At 34.0% G+C, this 20,139-nt stretch overlaps 2 protein-coding genes across 3 annotated transcripts in view; one reads left to right on the forward strand and one right to left on the reverse strand.

Moving 5' to 3' along the window:
• LOC138697682 (E3 ubiquitin ligase Rnf121) overlaps positions 1–9,692 on the reverse strand; it is a 36,517-nt gene extending 26,825 nt beyond the window's left edge. The window contains exons 1-3 of the mRNA XM_069823140.1: positions 9,583–9,692; positions 5,383–5,417; positions 458–599 (exon numbers count right to left, since the gene is read on the reverse strand). Coding sequence (XP_069679241.1) covers positions 458–599; positions 5,383–5,417; positions 9,583–9,609 — 204 coding nt within the window. The 5' untranslated portion in view covers positions 9,610–9,692. The remainder of the gene's footprint in view (positions 1–457; positions 600–5,382; positions 5,418–9,582) is intronic.
• A 12-nt stretch (positions 9,693–9,704) lies between these two features.
• Positions 9,705–20,139, forward strand: part of LOC138697683 (NADH-cytochrome b5 reductase 2) — a 34,996-nt gene continuing 24,561 nt past the window's right edge. The window contains exons 1-2 of one of the 2 annotated variants that reach the window (XM_069823142.1): positions 9,733–9,868; positions 16,672–16,809. In XM_069823142.1, coding sequence (XP_069679243.1) covers positions 16,789–16,809 — 21 coding nt within the window. In that variant the 5' untranslated portion in view covers positions 9,733–9,868; positions 16,672–16,788. Of the gene's footprint in view, positions 9,869–16,671; positions 16,810–20,139 lie in introns of both variants that reach the window. The other variant, XM_069823141.1, reaches the window with a different exon arrangement.

Raw genomic sequence — 20,139 nt, forward strand, 5'->3', positions numbered from 1 at the left:
AAATGCACATCGCAGAATTCAAGATCACCAGTAGTTCAGGAGACACTGAAGAAGACGTGACATAACGTCAAAACAGGCCGTCTGTCGAAGGTACATACCTTTTTTAAAATTTTAACACTTTTTAACGTATCACTAAGTAATTTTATGTTTTTAACAAACAAAATGTTAACGTGAACTTTAATCAATGTATGTGTAAGTGTTCGTGTAAGTATAGTGTAGGGAATGAATGAGGATGTTTGATGCCGTATATATCTCAAATTCAAGATTTTGTAATTAAGTTATTGTCCTAGAGAATGTTGTTGCATAACTGAAGTATATATGGCATGCTGGCAAAGAATAATTTTACAACTTTTTTACTATCAGCATTCACTATGCAACTGTAAGTCTAGTTAAGTTGTGTATTACGAAACTATGTCCTATACATTACTTTTATCAAAGACAAAATGAGTTTACACACCATATATGACCTATAATGCCTCTTCTTCCATTCGACTAGAACAATTTGAGCCACAACTAATGTGACAAGAAGAATAAGAATCATTTCTGCATGCATTGATTCATGTCCTTTGTGTTGTTCATGGAGCTTGATGTGTTCTAACCTGAAAATAAATTATTTCGGATTAGACAAAATCATACAGTTTATCATTCAGTTTCAAATCTACATAAATTTAATACTATATTGAGAATATGTTGTTGTTGTTTTCTAATGCCAGGCGTTTGACAATAAAGTCATTTGACCTCTTGCACTCCAATATTTTTCAAAGATATTATCATGACCAGCCACTGAAGCACAGATTTTGAGATGTTCCGAATCCATTTCTTGGTTTGAGTTGCACAATGGGCAGTTAGGGGACTGATATATTCCAATTCTATGCAGGTATTTGGCCAAACAATCATGGCCTGTTGCCAATCTAAATGCAGCTACAGACGATTTTCGTGGTAAATCGGGAATTAACTGTGGATTATGATGCAGAGAGTTCCATTTTTTCCCTTGGGATTGAGTTATCAAATTTTGTTTGTTGAAGTCTAAGTATGGAGATTTAATAAATCTTTTCACAGAGTAATACACAGATTTAGTAACAGGTCTGTAAGTAGCAGTGCTGCCCTTCTTTGCTAAAGCATCCGCATTCTCGTTTCCCAGGATTCCACAATGGGATGGTATCCATTTGAATACAATTCTTTTATTGAGTGATATTAATTGAGAGAGCATTTTAGTTACTTCTGCTGTTTGAGATGAAGGTGTGTGTTTAGAGACTATTGATAGAATAGCTGCTCTGGAGTCTGACAATATAACTACATTCTTAAATTTATTGATGTGGCATAGAAGATTCCTGAGACTTTCACTTATTGCAACGATTTCTCCATCAAAACTTGTTGTTCCATATCCAAGAGATCTATACAATGAGAAGAGACAGCATGTAACACCTGCACTGGCACCTTGTTCTCTGGAGATCAAGGATCCGTCGGTGTATAAGTGAAGCCAGTTTTGTGGAGGGTACCTAATATTAATTGTCTCTAAAGACAATTGTTTCATTATTTCAGTGTTTACTTCTGATTTCAGTATTTCTTGTGTTAAATTTAGATTATATTCTATATTTAATAGAGTTAAAGGGTTTGGTTTAATTTGTAAGTTTTCTTTTAAATTCGGGATATTGATTTTCTGTTTTAATTCTTGAACAATGGATATGAAACTTTTTTGAGTTTTCAATCTACAGAGAGGACTGTACGAATGCCAATTGTTTCCTGGTAATCTGTTAAGTTATAGTGAGAATATTTTAAGACTATTCATTCGCAAATTGGCCGCTTACTGGCACAACTCCCTTGTGTCCGTCACCAACTCCTGTGAACTCACACTTCACCGGCATTCATCCCCTTTTCTTTTCCCCTTAATGAGGAACACCCAGGGGCTTTTACTGCAGCCTGAAGCTTAATATGCCGACCTCCTTTCTTTTTTATGGTACGGTTATTGACCGTATTCCTGCAAGTAGGCCTATCGTGATTCACTGTTTGGTGCCATCTATCATTTCAGCTACAAGATCCAAGTCTGACAGAGTTCATGCTTGCCATCCCCCAAGACTTCAGTAGTTTCCTCAGATCAATGCCATCTGTATGCAAGTCATGGTACTACATCTCTGCTGCATCCTATACTGACCTGGAGATCACATTACTGTAGACATCATGATTCACTATTTGGTGCCATTTGTTGAAATTAATGAAGGCAAAATGAATCCAAGGTCCAATGCTGAAAGTTACCTATACTAAAAGCCAGGTTATGAACCGACTAAACAGGAAATAGTTGGCAGGGCGAGAGGAAAGTGCGGGTTAGAGGGGTAGTCTGTGCAGTGATGACACATTGAGTATGGCGAGGCGGAGGGGGGAAGGAGAACGGAGCTTTTCATTGGACCTCACGTGAAAATGTCGTCTGCTAACGAAAATCTGGCAACGGAATCACGGAGACAGTGTAGTCAAAGTTCCCAGTTCATTTGCAGTACCACGTGCATTACGAGTCGCATTTTGTACCAGCGTCATTAGCTCGTGCTTTCTTAAAAACAGTAATTTAAATTACTAATATTGTTGATAGTGTCATCGAGAACTATAGACAGTAGTTATTTTAAACATATCGGTGACAAATGCTGAACATGCTTTGAATCTTGCGCCACTATGTGGCAATAGAGCTCAGAAAGAGAGCAATAGAACGTTGCTTCCGGTTTAGTCGGTTCATAACCTGGCTTTTAGTATAGCAACTCTGCTTCAATTGGTTAAGGGGGAAGACCTTAAAAAAGCTCACCCACGGAACTTGTCACAAGCGTGGTTTTAACCTAGGCCCACTAATTTCACAGTTGGACAGGCAGTTTTTTTTTAAACTACAAGGAGGCCTACTGAGTAACCTTGGAACAGATGAATATATTTCAATTTATTTTCATTCAACACAAAGTTTACAACAATATGTAGCTAATTCAATTTCTCTTACAAGAACTAAAATTAAGAACATTTTTATGTTCCAGATCCAGTGCAGCCTGAAGGCTTACTATGCTTGTCAGTGCAATTAGATGATATTTGACGAGATGAGTTCAAGAATTAGTTATGGAATTCGTCTTATAATTGAACAAAATCTCGGAAAAATCCAACCGGATAGTCACACAAGTGGGAATCGAATCCATGCAGTCTAGAATCTTGAGTTCAACTCGTACCATCTGACAAGCAAACATTCTCACGGAGGCAGATAAAGAAGTTAATTTTTTCTCTTCCACCATGTTAATAATGTCAAAACAAGTGCTTAAGATATATGATATGATATGATATATTTCGTCAGAGCACTTCTTTACATGTAATGGTGTACCTCACATTTCTGTATCCGGTGCCACCATTAACATATTATTACAGTAACACATTATTTGCAGTACACGTCTACTCCCATTTACACTATGTACCTTTTTTCGTTACTTGGTCAATCTCCCCTTCAGCATTTCTCCTACATTTCATTTGCTATTTCCTATTTGTTCATTAATCCTAATATATCTAATATTAATTAAATACTCCTTTCAAACCCCCTTTTTCCGCTAACTATTATTCACTAAAATCTCAATTTCAATTTTTCTCTATAAATTATCGTATTGAATTATTTGTCCTAAGTTATTTGTTCTTTGACATTTTCTCCTATCTTTCTCTTATATTCATTTACTGTTCGAACATTCAAAAGTTAGTATTAATTTTATGCTGTCACTTGTTCACTTCTCTTAATCCTTTTTCACTATTTTCACTCATCCCTATTTGCGCTCACTTTCACTTTCTCACTATTCTGCTTACACTTAATCCTTTGTCACTATTCTCACTTCCTATAAATACTTATATTTTATTCTGCACATCTGCTTATAAACACTTTCTCTCTCTCCTATATTTCTCGATCTTTTCAAGTTTCACTTACACTTTTTGATCACATCTCCACATTTTTTAATCATATCTAATACCTCTGCTATATCCTCAGCTGTCGCAGGTTCTGACCTTTCTTTACTGTTCGTCTTTGCCTTATTTCTAAACAAGTGCTTATATAAATTTTGGCCACTCGAGCACAATTACAAAGGCCGTCCAGGAAGTAAGTTTTTCCTGGGGCCGCATACAGAAAGAAAACACAATTTCATGGAAAGATTTATTGGAACAGATACTACATCAATTGTTTACCCGTTTTTCAACTTTTGTATCTCTGTGTTGTAGAACTCTGCCACCTGGGATAGGAACCAGTATGTGACAGCCGTCTGCACCTCTCTGTTGATCCCGCAGTATGACAAATGTCTTAATTCCGGTGGGGAATAAGTTGAAAAACAGCTCAATACTATTGCTTTATCTGTTCCAATAAACCTTTCTATGAAATTGTGTTTTCTTTCTGTAAACGGCCCCAGGGAAACTTACTTTCTAGACTCCTTGTAATTGTGCTCGAGTGGCCAAAAATTGTATAAGCATTTGTTCTGACATTATTAACATAGTGGAAGGAAAAAATTGATCTTTTTTATCTGCCCCCAAGAGAATGTTTGTTTGTAAGCTATGACAATAATAATAATAATAATAATAATAATAATAATGATAATAATAATAATAATAATAATAATTCTTTATTTATACTGGCAGAGTTAAGGCCATAGGGCCTTCTCTTACACTCTACCAGATCACAAAGTATACAAGCAGTTAAAATTTAACAAAAAGTTACAAAACAGAATACTAACATATTACAAAAAAATAATAATAATAGCATAATAAAATCGACACTAAACAACATGAAAATAATACCATAATAGAAAAAAGAAACTAAAATACATTGGAATATAGCAAAAGCAACTCATTTAGTACAAATGGTTAATATGGAAAATGTAAGGAAGAATATAACAAAATAGAATGTAATAAAATAATAATAAAAAAAGAAAAAAAAAAAGAGAAAATTAAATAAAATTCACAATAAAAGGCTATGATAATAAATTAATCAGCTGATGAAGAGAACAAAAAGGGTAAAGGAAGGAAAAGAAATATATAGCCTATATTTTTACAAAACTATCGCAGAGAAAAGGGCAAAGAAAAAGACAATGATTAACATAAAGAATTTATAGCATTTTCAAAGGAGGACAGTGACACAGAGAACTGTTATTAATAGTAAGGAGAATATAAACTGAGGAAAAGTTTTACCAGATCAAATTTTGTTCAAAGTTACAGTAGTTGTAATGTCAAGTCAACTATTTCAAAGGAATTAATAAATTACTGTGGCATGGAAATTTAACTTACAACTTTCTATGTTGATAAAGTTGAACTTAATAATACACAAAAACCAGAATCATTTTTTCCGCATAGTTACTACAATCAAGTTATGAAACACCCAATCTGTATTTTACTACCTACCTCCATTTTTCTTCAGGTGTAAGTTCTTCCATAGTCTGTAAAATAAAAAAAAGAATTGAATTGAATTGCACACAGTAAAAATTAATTCAAGTTACATAATACCTACTTAATTTTTAACCTGTGCATTTATATTTAGTTCTTACTAGCAGAATTTGAGTGAATGATTACGTAAATACTAAATGCTTACGAACTGTAAAGGCAATCAATAATGGCAAATTCTAAAAAATGTTACTCACACAATTGTAATATGCACATTCAAAATCTGTAATACAAACTTATGTTTTACAAGTTAAATTTACGCATAACCATTGCACTAGAAACAGCCTCATCTATTACATTGGAAGATTTATCATGTCAATATCTTCTCAATTTTGTAGACTGAGATGAATTGTAAGAAGAACGAGAATTGTTATGCTTTTAATTTAATTTAAAATTGCCTAACTTTAAACATATCAAAATAATATTTAACAATATATCGAGGATCAGTTAATACATTTACAAATCTGACTTTTCAGGAACAGCCCCGTGTAAAGCTGACTTGAGTAATTTCAAGAAAAAAATTGTTCTACCAGACCTCAGATTAATCCACCTCCAGAACAATTTTTCCCTTGAAATTATTATTAAAGTCAGCGTTACAGGGAGCTATTCCTGAAAAATCATACAGTCAATCACGTCACTGTTCGTTAAAAGAAAACTACAATTTAAGTCACACAGAAAAAGTGTGCGCTCAATGCTGGGTCTTTGACGTCTTGTCAACCCACTAGAGATATATGAATATAAAAGGGAATAAACTGATCCGAGGTCTGGTAGTAGAGTTCCTGGTTAGCTCAGTCGGTAGAGAATTGGCGCACTCAGTCAAAAGTCCAAGGTTCGTTACCTGGCCCCGCAACAATTTTTACCTTGAGACATTCGTTGGTGTCTCCACTGATCTTATTGTCATAATTACATTTCTTGCTAATTTGGCATATTTCTTAAAGTTGGCTTAATATGATTATATACTAAGTTAATCATTACTTTCCGGGAATGACACAATTTTAGACCTTTGTTTTAATTGGATACTTATTACATAAAAATTATTTGCATAATGATTTCATTTAATGGTACTATCAATTTCTTTTTCAGAGGGGGATCCTAAGCTTACACCACAGCTTGAGGCTTATTGTGCCGACCTCCTTATTATGGGATGATTGAAGTCTTTAGGACTGCATTCCTGTAAGTGCGTGATTCACTGTTTAGTGCCATCTTATCTATTCAACTATGCCATCCAGGTCTGAGAGTCTCCATGTTGATATTCTGCAGTCTCCTCAGACCGATGGCATCTGTTCGAAAATACCGTACCGTCAACCGGATATACTTTACACAAGGGGGGTAACTTTACAAATTTCTAGAAAAATGTTTAGAAGGCAGCACATTACAGACAATGTGTAGCAACTCCGTGGAACTGATTCTATGTGACAACAGCACATATGTGTGGTAGACTGAAGTGTGTGCCATTATTAAAACTGTTATACACCATTTTTCTAGAAATGTGTAAAGTTACCCCCCTTATGTAAAATATACCCGGTCGACGGTACTATGTCCTGCTGCATTCTGTATTGACCTGAAGATCGCAGCACCACAGATACAGTGACCCACCACAGTGCCATCCGTCCGAGGGAGCTATATGCCAACTAGATCCTTGGTCTGTCATAGTCCGCTATGAAAACCCCTTTGACTCCCTGGGATCTATGCAGCTCCACAGACAGATGACACCTGTAGGCGAATCATGGCGCCACATCTGCTGAATCTCCTGATCAACCTGTAACTATTGAGAATTATAGATGACGTTGAAATTAAAGCAAAATGAGCCCGAGGTCCAACGTCGAAAGTTACCCAGCAATTCCACTTCAAATAATTGAGAACGGAAACCTCGAAAAAACCTCCCTACCAGATAACTCGTCCTAACCAAGATATGAACTTGGGCGAGCTCATTTCACGGTCAGACATGCTAACCATTACTCCAGTGGTGGACTCACTGTAAGTTTACTGCATTTGACACATATTAGAGGTAGTGTCTGATCGTGTTGTACTGTTTTTTACCTTCAGTCAGCGTGTATTTCCATAAATACTGCAAGCTAAAGATTAGGTTAAGTTAGATGAGGGGATATCTAAGTAACAGGAGGCCGAGGAATGTTACAAGGTCAGAATCAGTTAGATGAAGGTGATATGAGACTGAGGAATGCTACAAGGTTCGAGTGTTTTTTAATTGGTTATTTTACGACGCTTTATCAACTGCTATGGTTACCTATCATCTGAGAGAGATGGTGATAATGCTACCGAGATCAGTCTAGGGTCCAGTGCCGAAAGTTACCCAGCATTTGCTCTTAATGGGTTGAGGGAAAACCCAGATAAAATCTCAATGAGGTAAAGGCTGGTTCACAATAAACCAGGAACGGAAACGACAACGACAACGAGAACGGAAATAGTGTTAAGGCTGGTTCACAATAAACCGGAAACAAAACCGACAACGAGAACGAGAAAGGAAATATTGTTAAAATAAATGCATTTAAATGTGAGTCTTCACAATTAATTATTGTGAATACTCACATTTAAATACATTCATTTTAACATTATTTCCGTTCTCGTTTTTGTTGTCGTTTCCGTTTCCGGTTTATTGTGAACCAGCCTTAACTTGTTCCAAGATTTAAACTCAGGCCCGCTTGTTTCATGGTTAGATATGGTAACCATTACTACGCAGTGGTGGACTTAGAGTGGGCTAGATTATGGGATAGGTAAGATGGTACCGCTAACGTAAACAAATATACCGGTATCTGATACAGAAGAATCTCCCTAATGAAATTGGAATCAAGAAAATGAAATCTGAATATGAAGCCTACAATTCACGTGTTATGGATAGGCTAACTGGAAACTGTTCAGATTATTTTCAATGTGTTCTAAATATTTTAATGATGTAATGTTTAAGCGTTGAAGAAAATTTTCCAGTCATCTCATGACATTTGTGGTTATTTATATACAATATATAGTATATTCAGTGCAGATGATATAGACCTAGATGTAAAGAGGTAGCCAGTTTCATGTAACACTTAGCTTAACGGTAGTTAAAAATACACATGTGGGTTAATTAGTAAACCTCACGTATCGGACAAATTTTCAGATTTAGTAGGCCTATTCAGGAAATCAATGGTTTACTCTAGGTGACTCGTATGATTAGCTAATATACGTAAATAATAACTTTATTCATTTCCTGAGGATAGGACTATAAGGTTGTCTGAAAATTAGGAAATAAATATGTTAATGAAAACTGTGAAATTTCCAACAAACACTAAACAAGTCTTGTTTTTGCTTAGTTTGACACAGCCTAATAGCCTACAACAAATATGAAGAAATGAACTTTTGCAATTAGGGCCTATATAACCAAACAGAAGGATAATACGTCACACATTCCCTTCTGCTATTTTTATCAGAAAAAAAAAAAGCTGGTTTTCTCCTCTACTCCTCCTCCTCCTTACCATCAGTGACAAATAGCCGAACTGTCAGTGGTAAGGTTAGGTTGGGTCTGATGTACAGACAAATTATTGACAACCAGCCCCACTGTCAGTAATAAGGTTAGGTATGGTCTGATGAGGAGATAAGATAAGTGACGAGTATCTGCACTGTCAATGATTAGGTTAAGTAGGATTGATGAGGCGATAGATTAGTGACAATTCGCGCAAAGAAGTGAATATCAGGACCATTAATCCTGTGTTCCCTAAAATACCACAACAATCAACTCTATCTATATCTACAATACACCAATTAAATTAATTAAATCTTCCATTCGACAAACCATTTGATTAAGGTTTAAATTTGTCAACAGACAATAACCGAAATCCAGTGTCCACAATGTCAGAAGAAAAATAAAATACATATCATAAATAAGGAAATAAATGCATACTTCCGATATTGTACTACACTATTGTAAAAGTTAGCTATCATAAATGTGGGCATTAAAATCAAACTACTTGACAGTCAAAATTGCAAAAAATCGTATGATGATACAGCATGGAAGAATGAAAAGGTATCCACCTCCCGAAGCGTTCAGTTTGTCCTTAGATTACAAATTATATATGTTGTATTAAATATAAGCTTACATTACTGGAAGCTCCATGTTTATTTTATTCGTGAATATTTCGATTGTTTAACAAATTTTAAGATACTTGCCTTATTCTCCCCGTCTACGCTCGCCATTTTTATGCAGTGCTGCTATGTTTGAAAAACATAAAATACGAAATGTATGTTGGCAGTCTTGGAGAGACTATCACAGGTCTACCACATTGATAAGATAACATAGCCGATCAGTTCTGTACGACCTGTGATTTTATCTATTGGTCTGCTGTAGGCATTTGCGGACAATCAAAGTAGACCTATATCAAGAGCAAGTGGTGATATAATAAGAAGGCATTGTTAAAATTTCGTGTAAATGGCTGGAGAATCTTCTTATTCATGGGTAATGTGTACATACGTTTAAGAAATAGTGAAATTTCCAGTATTACTATGTGGATATTTCAAGGATTAGGAGAGGCAAGAAGACGTGTACAAGTACAGTTAAAATTTGATAAACATAACCTTCATGTTATTTTGGGATTGAGTGAGCACTAATGTATTCATACTTCGTGATACGTTGATAAATACAAGTAGAAGTAATAGTATATGGACGTTTTAGAGTAGTTACAGAGATCTACTTCTACTTTAATTTGGCGTTTTTAAATATCTATTTCATTTGCAGTGTGTTATAGCCTAATTGTTTTTAGAAAAAGACAAATATCCCAGATGAAAACCGGTGTTTGTTTCTTATTAAATATACGAGTACCTTTTACTCGTATCTGGAATGAGCTTCGTGATAAAAATTTGGTGAATTTTCGATCCCTCAATGCACAAGATACGAGGGGGAATAACTACTTTAATTGAAAATAACCTAAAAATTGTAACACACTACTCCAAAAACACGATTTGATCACTGCAAAAGCCACACAACACGTCCCAAATACTTTCGGAAATGGTAAACTTCTAACCTGCCACTGACCCACGATCGTACGAAAACCAAATTTATTTTTCCAAAAACATTTATAGTTAATTTCATCATGAAATAATGCAACACAAATCAGACGTTAGTTCCGTGTGTAAGCAGATCGAAGATTCAATAAACATTTAAGCTGGTAGAATAACTATAACACAAATTTAATATATTTGAGATTTCATAGAGTTTGGCTAACCTCCAGATTATTTAGTTACTGTATTACTGTTGTGTCAATTCAAGATTCGATGGGATTTACCAGGGGATTGAATCTTGATCATTAAGTGAGAAGTCGTCTCAATCTCATTCTAAGGTCAAAATTAACAAGTGTTGCATAATTATTTGGTAGAAAATGTTGGTCGGTCTTTTTTTTTTTTTTTTCTTCCACTAAAGTAAACTGTCTTACATGATAATGAAATTGTATATTTTTTTTATATTGTCTTTTATTTCTTTCTCTTCTTTTTTCATAATTTCATAATATTCTTTATCATGTTGCTTGTATTACTCCTTACTGACTTTACTTACATTTAATCTAAGTACTATATTTCATTTTAAATTACCCTATGTGCAGCTGCCAGGTTTCGATCCAGCAACCTTTTGATTTATAGTCAGACGCCTAACCACTGAGCTACGAAGCGATTTAGAAGACTCCCTTTAAAATATTTCACTTAATTCTTGTTTATATACACATCAATAGATGGCGCCAAGTTATAACTTGAAAATTGCCGCGGAAATTGTTTTTGTCCTACAAACTTCTCGTATTTAATTGATTGAAAATAGACGCGGCAAGTAACTTACACTACTTAACTTGGCTGTGAATGGTTCTCATCTTGACGTCTTTTGTGGTCTTGTTGGTGATAGTGTTTTGTTTGGTTTTTTTGACCTGCTCAACATGATTTTGCATGCTTATTTGTCTGAAGTTTAAGGTCCGCGAAACAAGTTTAATAAATAGTTAAAAGACACAAAACGGTGAATGGATAAAATTTCTACACATTCATAGCCTATGTAAAATTTCGTGAAGATTCGGGATGTATAAATTTTTAATGTAGAGTGCTATTTAAAAAAATAGTTTACTGCCACTTACACTACCTAATTCGGAATGTAATTTTATGTTGGAAGGACTACCGTCTCCCCCCCCCCCCACACACACTCCCGACTTGTATGCTGTCGCTTCCAAACCACCACTGGCGCATAATAAAAATAATAAAAAAAAAAGCGTTAAAACCAATTAAATACACAAGACAACAAGAAGTACTTTCACTGAGGTCAAGTTAGCGGAAAAACGACATAAGTAAAAAGCCTCTCCTACCCAATTTCCATAAAGACCAATATTGTTTTCTACCGAATTACGGTTTATTTCTTTTGTAGTGAATGACAAATATTTCAACTTTTAAACACTCGGAAGTCAACAGCTGTGGATTAACGGTTAGCACGTCTGATCGTAAAAGAAATTCTGGTTGAAACAAGTTAAGGCTGATTCACAATAAACCGAGAACGGAAACGGCAACGAGAATGAGAACGGAAATATTGTTAAAATAAATGTATTTAAATGCGAGGATTCACAATTAACTATTGTGAACGCTCACATTTAAATACATTTGTTTTAACATTTTTCCGTTCTCGTTCTCGTTGCCTTTTCCGTTCCCGTTTTATTGTGAACCAGCCTTACCTGGTTGAGGTTTTTTCCGGGGTTTTCCTTCAACCAATTAAGAGAAAGTGCTGTGTAACTTTCAGCACTGGACCTTGGACTTCTTTCGCTGGCATTATCACCTTCATCTCACTCAGACGCTAGATAACCATAACAGTTGATAAAGCGTCGTAAAATAAACAAAAAATGAATAAACGTTCGGCTGCACTTAAAAAACAGTTTCACGCCAAAATATACTTAACTGGAAGTTCACGTAATTTACATACAGGCCAAACATGTTACATTTTACTGTGACAATATAGTCATGTAGATTCTTAACGTAGCTACAGTTCACACTTTTGAAGTAGGCTATCCAGTTAATATATTCATCATTGATAACAGTTAAGGTCACGTCTGGGAAAAAGGTACTTGCAAACTTCAACATTAATATTATTTGTGAAATAGAAGACTCATGATGAGTCGATGCAAAAACCGTCATAAGTGCAGTGACTGAGCTACGAAATTAGCCTATCTGATAATTTAAAGTTAGCTCTATAAAAGTAAGAAAAATAGGCCTAATTGGGAACTGCATTTATTTATCTTTACATTAATAGGCTATATTCTCAATAATGTTTTTCGCATTGTGATTTTCATAAGAGTATATCCAAAACCAAATAGGGACAATTCCATGTTTAATTGAAGCCATTCACCTGTAATAGTACTAATATTTTAATTTTGAGAAAGAAGTGATGTTTGGGGTGATAGAACTTAATCGAGGCTGGCAGCCCTTCTTCATTGACATTGTTATGGGAGTAGATTATTACTAGCGCGTACACCTTAAAATTACCAGTACAGTGATAAATTATACGATAATTCGTAAAGAAAATTGTAATGGAATCCAATGATAACATAATTTATTTTCGTTATAAATGCGTAGGTCTCAGTTATTTACAGGTTTATATGACAGTGCAGATATAGTATATTCACAGAGCCATGCAAACATTTCGTTGTCAGCACGTTTCGTTATAGACAGATGTCACTATAGAACAATAATTTAAAGTAATGATTAAATTGGTTTGAAAGTATTCTGAAACAAGTATTAACACTTTAAATATTCGTGTTGAATAGGGGATGGCGAAGGGAGATTTTTAGTAGGTTATTTTACGACGCTTTATCAATATCTTAGATTATTTAGCGTCTGAATGAGATGAAGGTGATAATGCCGGTGAAATGAGTCTTGGGTCCAGCACCAAAAGTTACCCAGCATTTTCTCATATTGGGTTGAGGGAAAACCCCGGAAAAAACCTCAACCAGGTAATTTGCCCCGACTGGGAATCGAACCCGGGCCACCTGGTTTCGCGGCCAGACGCGCTAACCGTTACTCCACAGGTGTGGACACGAGGGGAGAAGTGAGCACAAAAACTTTTGGTGTCGCACTAGTTCACCAAAGCCCCCACCTTCTTTAGTGGCTTATACGAATGCTGTCCTTATTGCTTCTGTTTCTTACAACCTTTACGTTTTATTGATTTTTAATTTTGATAGCTTCGACAGTTACGTATTTTCTCTAGTGTAAATTTACTAGCGTTAATATACTTGCATCTCAGTTAAACAAAAATAGCTAAGTCATAGGAACAAGGAAGCCAAAAAATAAATATGACTACGTTTCTCATCTTAATACCTTGTTAAAACTGCAGACTTTTTATCTTTGTATCTGCTACTATGTATGCCAGTTTCCATCATTTTGATTTTACTGTCAGCAATGTGAGACTGCAAGAAATATAACTTGTGGAAATAGAAAGTATATCAAAGTCAGTTAAAATGATTTAATGACCTTTTAAAGTGCTGTGAAAAGCACGGACATGCAACATAATATCAGGAAAAATACTCAAGGTAAACGTCTTTGCACCTTTACTTAATCCTCTGATTATTAGTTTTGACCTTGAAATTTAGTGTTCTTTATGAAATGTTTTAATGAAGTACATAAGAACACTCTTTATTTTGGTGCCTTATAGCAGAATTTAATAAAGATATTCTATCTCACTCTGTAATTTAAGCACTGGTATAATAATTTAATAATAATAATTTATTTAATCTGGCAGAGCTAAGGCCAGTTGGCCTTCTCTTTCGCCTGGCCAGACTAATTCTGATTGAATACAGTAGTGATTACATTAATATCTATATCATAAAACAACATGAAAGTGAATAATGAAATATAAGAAATGTTAGTGAGACAATAATAAACACTGGTAACAAATAGTAGTAGTAGTATTAATAATAATAATAATAATAATAATAATAATAATAATGGTATTACTGCTTTATAACTGAATTATTCTGATGTGTAAGAAACAAGAGTGCTTATGCATACAATACGTACATAATTAAAATATTAATGATTTGTACTTTATTTTCTTTGCTTATATCCGAATCCTAAATGCAGACTTAATTATTTATGGAAAGTGTGCAGCTTGCAGTGACATCAGGACATCAGTATTATTAAGACGATTTTGAAATGTATTACTGTTTATAGTACTTATATTATAGCTTCATCTTATCTTTGTACGTCAGAATGGCAGTTTGGATAGTTCTTAAATAGTGAGGCGTGTTCAGATATCAGATATATTATTCTTTAAGTACGAAAACTTACAGACCTTGGAGAAAGTAATGTTGACAACTTTAATTATCGGTTTAACTTGATTCAATGATATCTTGTTGATTTAAGTTATATTCTATCCAAGAGCAATATATGTAATATCATCTATGAATTCTTGGTAACCAGAAACAAATACCTGCAGTAACTTAACAAAAAAATATTTGAAAATGGCTCTACAATTTTTTATCCAATGGTGGGTAGCCAACTTTGCTTCATTCACCCAAGTATCTCCTTTTAGGAGTGATCAGCTGTAACTATGGATCCTTTTGCCGCCATAGTATTGCTTTGCCCTTAGTGCACCATGGAAGGTGATATACAAAGAACCACAGTCTATGGGTAGTATATAGTCACGAAGCTTGAGCTTATTGAGGGTACTAGGAACAATAGACTGTGCAGGTACTATTTGGCGTTGTCTGTAATGAGGCGATAGTAGCGATCCTAGTGGTTAGTAACTATCAATGGATGCATATTTACTATGTATTGAGCTTCGTGACTGTATATACTAGACTGTGATAGAACTATATGATGATAATGGAGGAATGGTGGAATTATGATGAGGAAAACTGGAATACTCCACAAAAACATACCACCAAGCACAATCTCTGTCCCTCACAAATTCCACCTAGACGCATCGGGATTCGAACCCAGGTTACCAACTTGGAAAGCCGACTTTGTTTCACTTACAGTGTGCTTTGCCGAAGTCGTTACATGATAAAACTCAATATGCTGTTATTGTATGAAGAAATAAATTTTGTTATTTACAATAGCATTTCACATTCATATACAGTAGAACCCCGATTATCCGTCACTCTATTAACCGATTAGCGGATTATCCGACTGTCTTTCTCTCGCTTTTTTTTTTTTTTTTTTTTTTTTTTTTTTTGGCTACAGAAACATATGAAGTAGATTCTATTGTATGTTATATTGTATAGGCCTACGTTTTTTTTTTCTATAATGTGTTATTACAAGCATTTACACTTACACAGTTTGGTGCACTGTTCGAGTTGCCGTACTCTATAACTTGTATATAAAATGTATTCCATGAATGTCAAAAGAAATGTGTTGTGCTAAGTATCGAACAAAATGCAAATAATTAAGTGGTTTGGGGAAAGAGAAACTATGGGTTATCTCGCATCAGAATATGAGATTGATGTTACAACTGTGAGCAATTGAATAAAAATAAAAGGTAAAGTGTAGACAGTATGTAAATCTACAACATGAGACCTCTACTATTTATATTTTTCCGCTGACAGCCATTACAAGGAGTTTTGTTACCCATTAAAACTACGTCGTTGACAACCGAATTTAAATTAATGAACTTCTGACTCACTACCAAGCGTGTTAAACACAAGACCACGGAGGAAATGACGAAAATTCAAGTGTTATTCACTTAATTTACGAAAATATTTTATGGTACGGATTATCCGATTTTTTCGATTAATTGTTCCGTCAACCCCCTTCATTACCACGGATAATAGAGGTTCTACTTTATCCACAAAGTTGAAATTTTTTTCTCTTATTAAATACGGATTTGTGGGTGCACGTGCACATTAAACTGCGAGCAGCAGACTAATATGATATTTCGAACTCTATTTTCATTGCTCGAAACAAGACATTTGAACCACTTAGCAACATTGGGTGCATGAACCCGAGGGCAAGATATTTTTATGAGATAATTGAAGGTGTAGTCATGTTTTTATAACGCATTGAATGGCTTGTGGGAATTGGGAGGTGCTTTGCTATTTTTATACTGATGAGGTAGGAGTGTGACTGTTCATACTGAGCCATAGTTATATATATCAGCATAACTGGCTGCTTTTCAATGCAAGCCATTCACCTCTTTATGTACCCTGTCAATAAATCTTTCTTCGAGATGTATACAACTAAGCTTTCTGTGTGTGGGAATGTTTTTTTTTATCAAAATTAAGTCTACCATCTCTCTCTTCTCTTCACCAGAACTGATTGGTTCGTGACTTGGTTTTCGGTGTCCCTCTTGGGGATAGCTGCAAAAATTCAGCAAATCTAATCTAATCGAGAGTACTTATACATCCCCTTCAATAGGGAACTTCTAAGATGCCAGCATCAAATTACTGGGTAATAATGATGTGTATGCTTTCTTTTTCAGTTTTTATTAACACTCTTTGGTGTTTGGGAATGACAATAAAATAGAAAAAAAAATCAATTTATTTATAAGCATGTTCAAAAATACAAATGGGTAGCCTATATAACAGGAGTGGGTGCTGTATCTTTTCACATAACAATTTTGTGATAGGATCATCTGATCATATATCATGGAAATGCTTAATGGTAGTTTATGTTAATTTGAAAGTAGTTATAACTGCTCAGTCATTTTTAAAATAGGTGTTTTATAAAATTAACTGAGGCATGCTTGCATGTTAAATCTTCAATAAAATGTCCGTTTCATGCATGATTATATTCCACACATACTTTTGTCACAAATGCAGTTGGATAGACCTAACATGATTCTATTAACATACTGGTGAGTAAATATTTGTTAACTGAGTGACCAAAGAAATAATATTTGGCATTTTTCTATTGAGTGTGTTATTGTGTAGTTTTTTATATGTGGTCGTTGTTTTTAGGAAACCTCCTATGTGACAGTACAGAAAATAATTTTTCAGGAGGAAGAAAAAAATAATTAAAAATCAATAGACATACATAAGAATATGAAATAATTCGGTAGTAAACGTTGGTGAATATGATGAACATAAATGACATCGAGAATCAGTGTAGGTCTATTGATATTTAATTAATTTTTTCTTCCTCCTGAAAAATTATTTTTTGTACTGTCACAGGAGATTTCATAAAAACGACAATATGTAGTTGACCAGTTCATATGACTAAGGAAACAAAATAAGTTATTCTTCCCAAAGTGACCATGTGGTGATTGCAGTATGTGATACACTCCATTTTTTTTTTTCTCTGAAGATGAAACTCTTTGGAGCCAAAAACTTTTGAGATAAATACTAAAGAACTACATCACAACATATACCAGAGATTCACAAAAAGAGAAAAAGTTTGCTTCAATGGGTACTTTGCTTTCATCTATATATGAATGTGTTCTAAAAATATTGATGTTAACTTTAAGGAAATGTTATGTGGGCCTACAGGATGTAATAAAGGAAAAAAAAAGAGAGAGAAAAAAAGAAATAAAAATTAGACGAAAAAATTCTTTTCCAACTTGAATAATAAACTTTTCATAATATTTGCTAAGAATTTTACATAATGTTAATTATATGTTTTTGTTTAAATAATTATAATAAAGTCAATTGCGAAAATAGTGGAAACAAATTTCTCTTTCGATTTAGTTGGTCTGTTTAGTGATGGATATAGCAATTCATTGTGTATACATTTGAAAAAAAATTGTAGATTCTTTATAATAGAACTACTTTATTATATTTTTATTTTACCTTGAATATTTCTGCAATCTCTTCAGTTGAGAATTTTCTATAATTATTAATTACATTTAATGAAAATAGTTTTTTTTTATATACAGAGAATATTTTTGTTCATTGTACGGAGTATAATATCTTATTTTACGATTATACAATAAGATTATTTAATAATAAATGCATGCTGAGTAATTTGTTTTCCTACCTTTTTTTTTAATTTATGTAACATAATTACTTTGTACTTCTGAGAATTGAGTTTGTTTTGATTACAGTACAAATGAAATCCCCAAAATACATTCATGTTGTCATTGGTGTCTCATTATAATAATATATTATAAATAAAAGTCCAAGGTGATTCTAACCAATTTCTGCTTTATTTTAACGAAAAAAGTTTGTCATCATTTTCTTATTTCTTACCTATTGTTAGTGGGCTATTTTCTTAATTATAAAATGAGACTGATTGAATGTTTTGTTATCATAGCACTAGCGTCTGTAAGTGAACAAAGAACCACTTAAATAGTGTAATATAATAAGAAAGTTACTATCTAAAAAATATATGATTATTTCTTGAAAAAAGAGGTACCAGTATTTTCTAGGTAATAAAGCATTTGCGATATCTTTTTATACTCGGCCCACACTTAGTTATTGATAAGCATATGATATGCAATGTGCTACGAAACGTAAGTTGACATTGAAAGAAGATGCCCTTAAAGATGACCTATATATCAGTAAGCTGAGTAAGGAAGAAGCATTTAAAACCGGAGACCTTCTAGCTACAACTGCTGAAAATAACTCTTTCTTCTTCATTATAAGTTACCCCACGGTCATTTTCACAAGTCTTGAAAATATATTTAGTAATTCACAATACTGTACTCTAATATATATATTTCAGGTGTTAACGTGGAATGTTGCAAATTATTAGCCAAATGGTTAATACATCAACCTTTTGTACTATGGAAGCATTGGTTCAGAGCAGCTGTGCTGAAAATGCGCCGCTATTTTTTAACTATGGTCGTAAGGAAAGAAGCAACTTTTGACTACTTTGTAAGGTATATTTTTTTACCTCTTATCTGCTCTCCGAATATCTCGACCAATGGGAACTGGATACATCACTTGTCTTTCTGACGTCATACAAAAAGTGGACAGAACATTGCCACATAGATATCACCCTAACTTTTTTCCCCGCACAGCTGACTGCCATCACGATGAGTGAAAGGGGATTGTTGTTTAGTTGTAACATCGAACTTTGGCTATGTATATTCCATGTGTTTTACTAGAGATGTCAAAAGTTACATCTATGTGACCATAATATTTTTCATTGTTACGTTCAATACCAACAAAAAACAGTAGGTGCTAGATCATCATCATCATCATCATCATCATCATCATCATCATCATCACCACAGTCCTCTAATTTCTCACTTCCAGGCTTGTAACATCTCGCAATATGTCGTCCATTCACTGCTTCTTTGGTCTTCCTCTCCTTCTTTCTCCCTCCATTCTTACGTTTATTATCATATTAGGATGTCTACCCTCCTCCATTCGCACTTCATGTTCTAACCATCTCAGCCTAATAGATTTAATAAAGCTCACTATATTCTCGCCTTCCAATAGTTGATCAATCTCCCTATTTGTGCTAGTTATATCATTCCATTTGCACAACATGCTGGATTCCTAGGAGTGATGTGCAGTAGTGGCAAAAAATATATTACGTCATCTATAATCAATCATTTTTATGTGAAATGATGCATTTGATGGAATCATGAAAAGGGCATTAACTGTGTAAGCAGCAGTTGAAAATACAATGGAAAAGAAATACAGGAGAAAAGTAGATTTTTTTTTTAAATATATAAAAATTACTTTTCTAATTACTGAAAGCTATTAAAGCATTTAATTTGTAATAAAATGTTATAGTTTTAATGTAAAAATAAAACAAGAAAAGTTAAAAAAAAAAAAAATTATTCTAAATCCTAATATTCATCTACATACAAATCAGAATAAAAAAACCATT

This window comes from Periplaneta americana, chromosome 4 (genome assembly GCF_040183065.1).
Source record: "Periplaneta americana isolate PAMFEO1 chromosome 4, P.americana_PAMFEO1_priV1, whole genome shotgun sequence".
Classification (NCBI taxonomy): Eukaryota; Metazoa; Arthropoda; class Insecta; order Blattodea; family Blattidae; genus Periplaneta; species Periplaneta americana.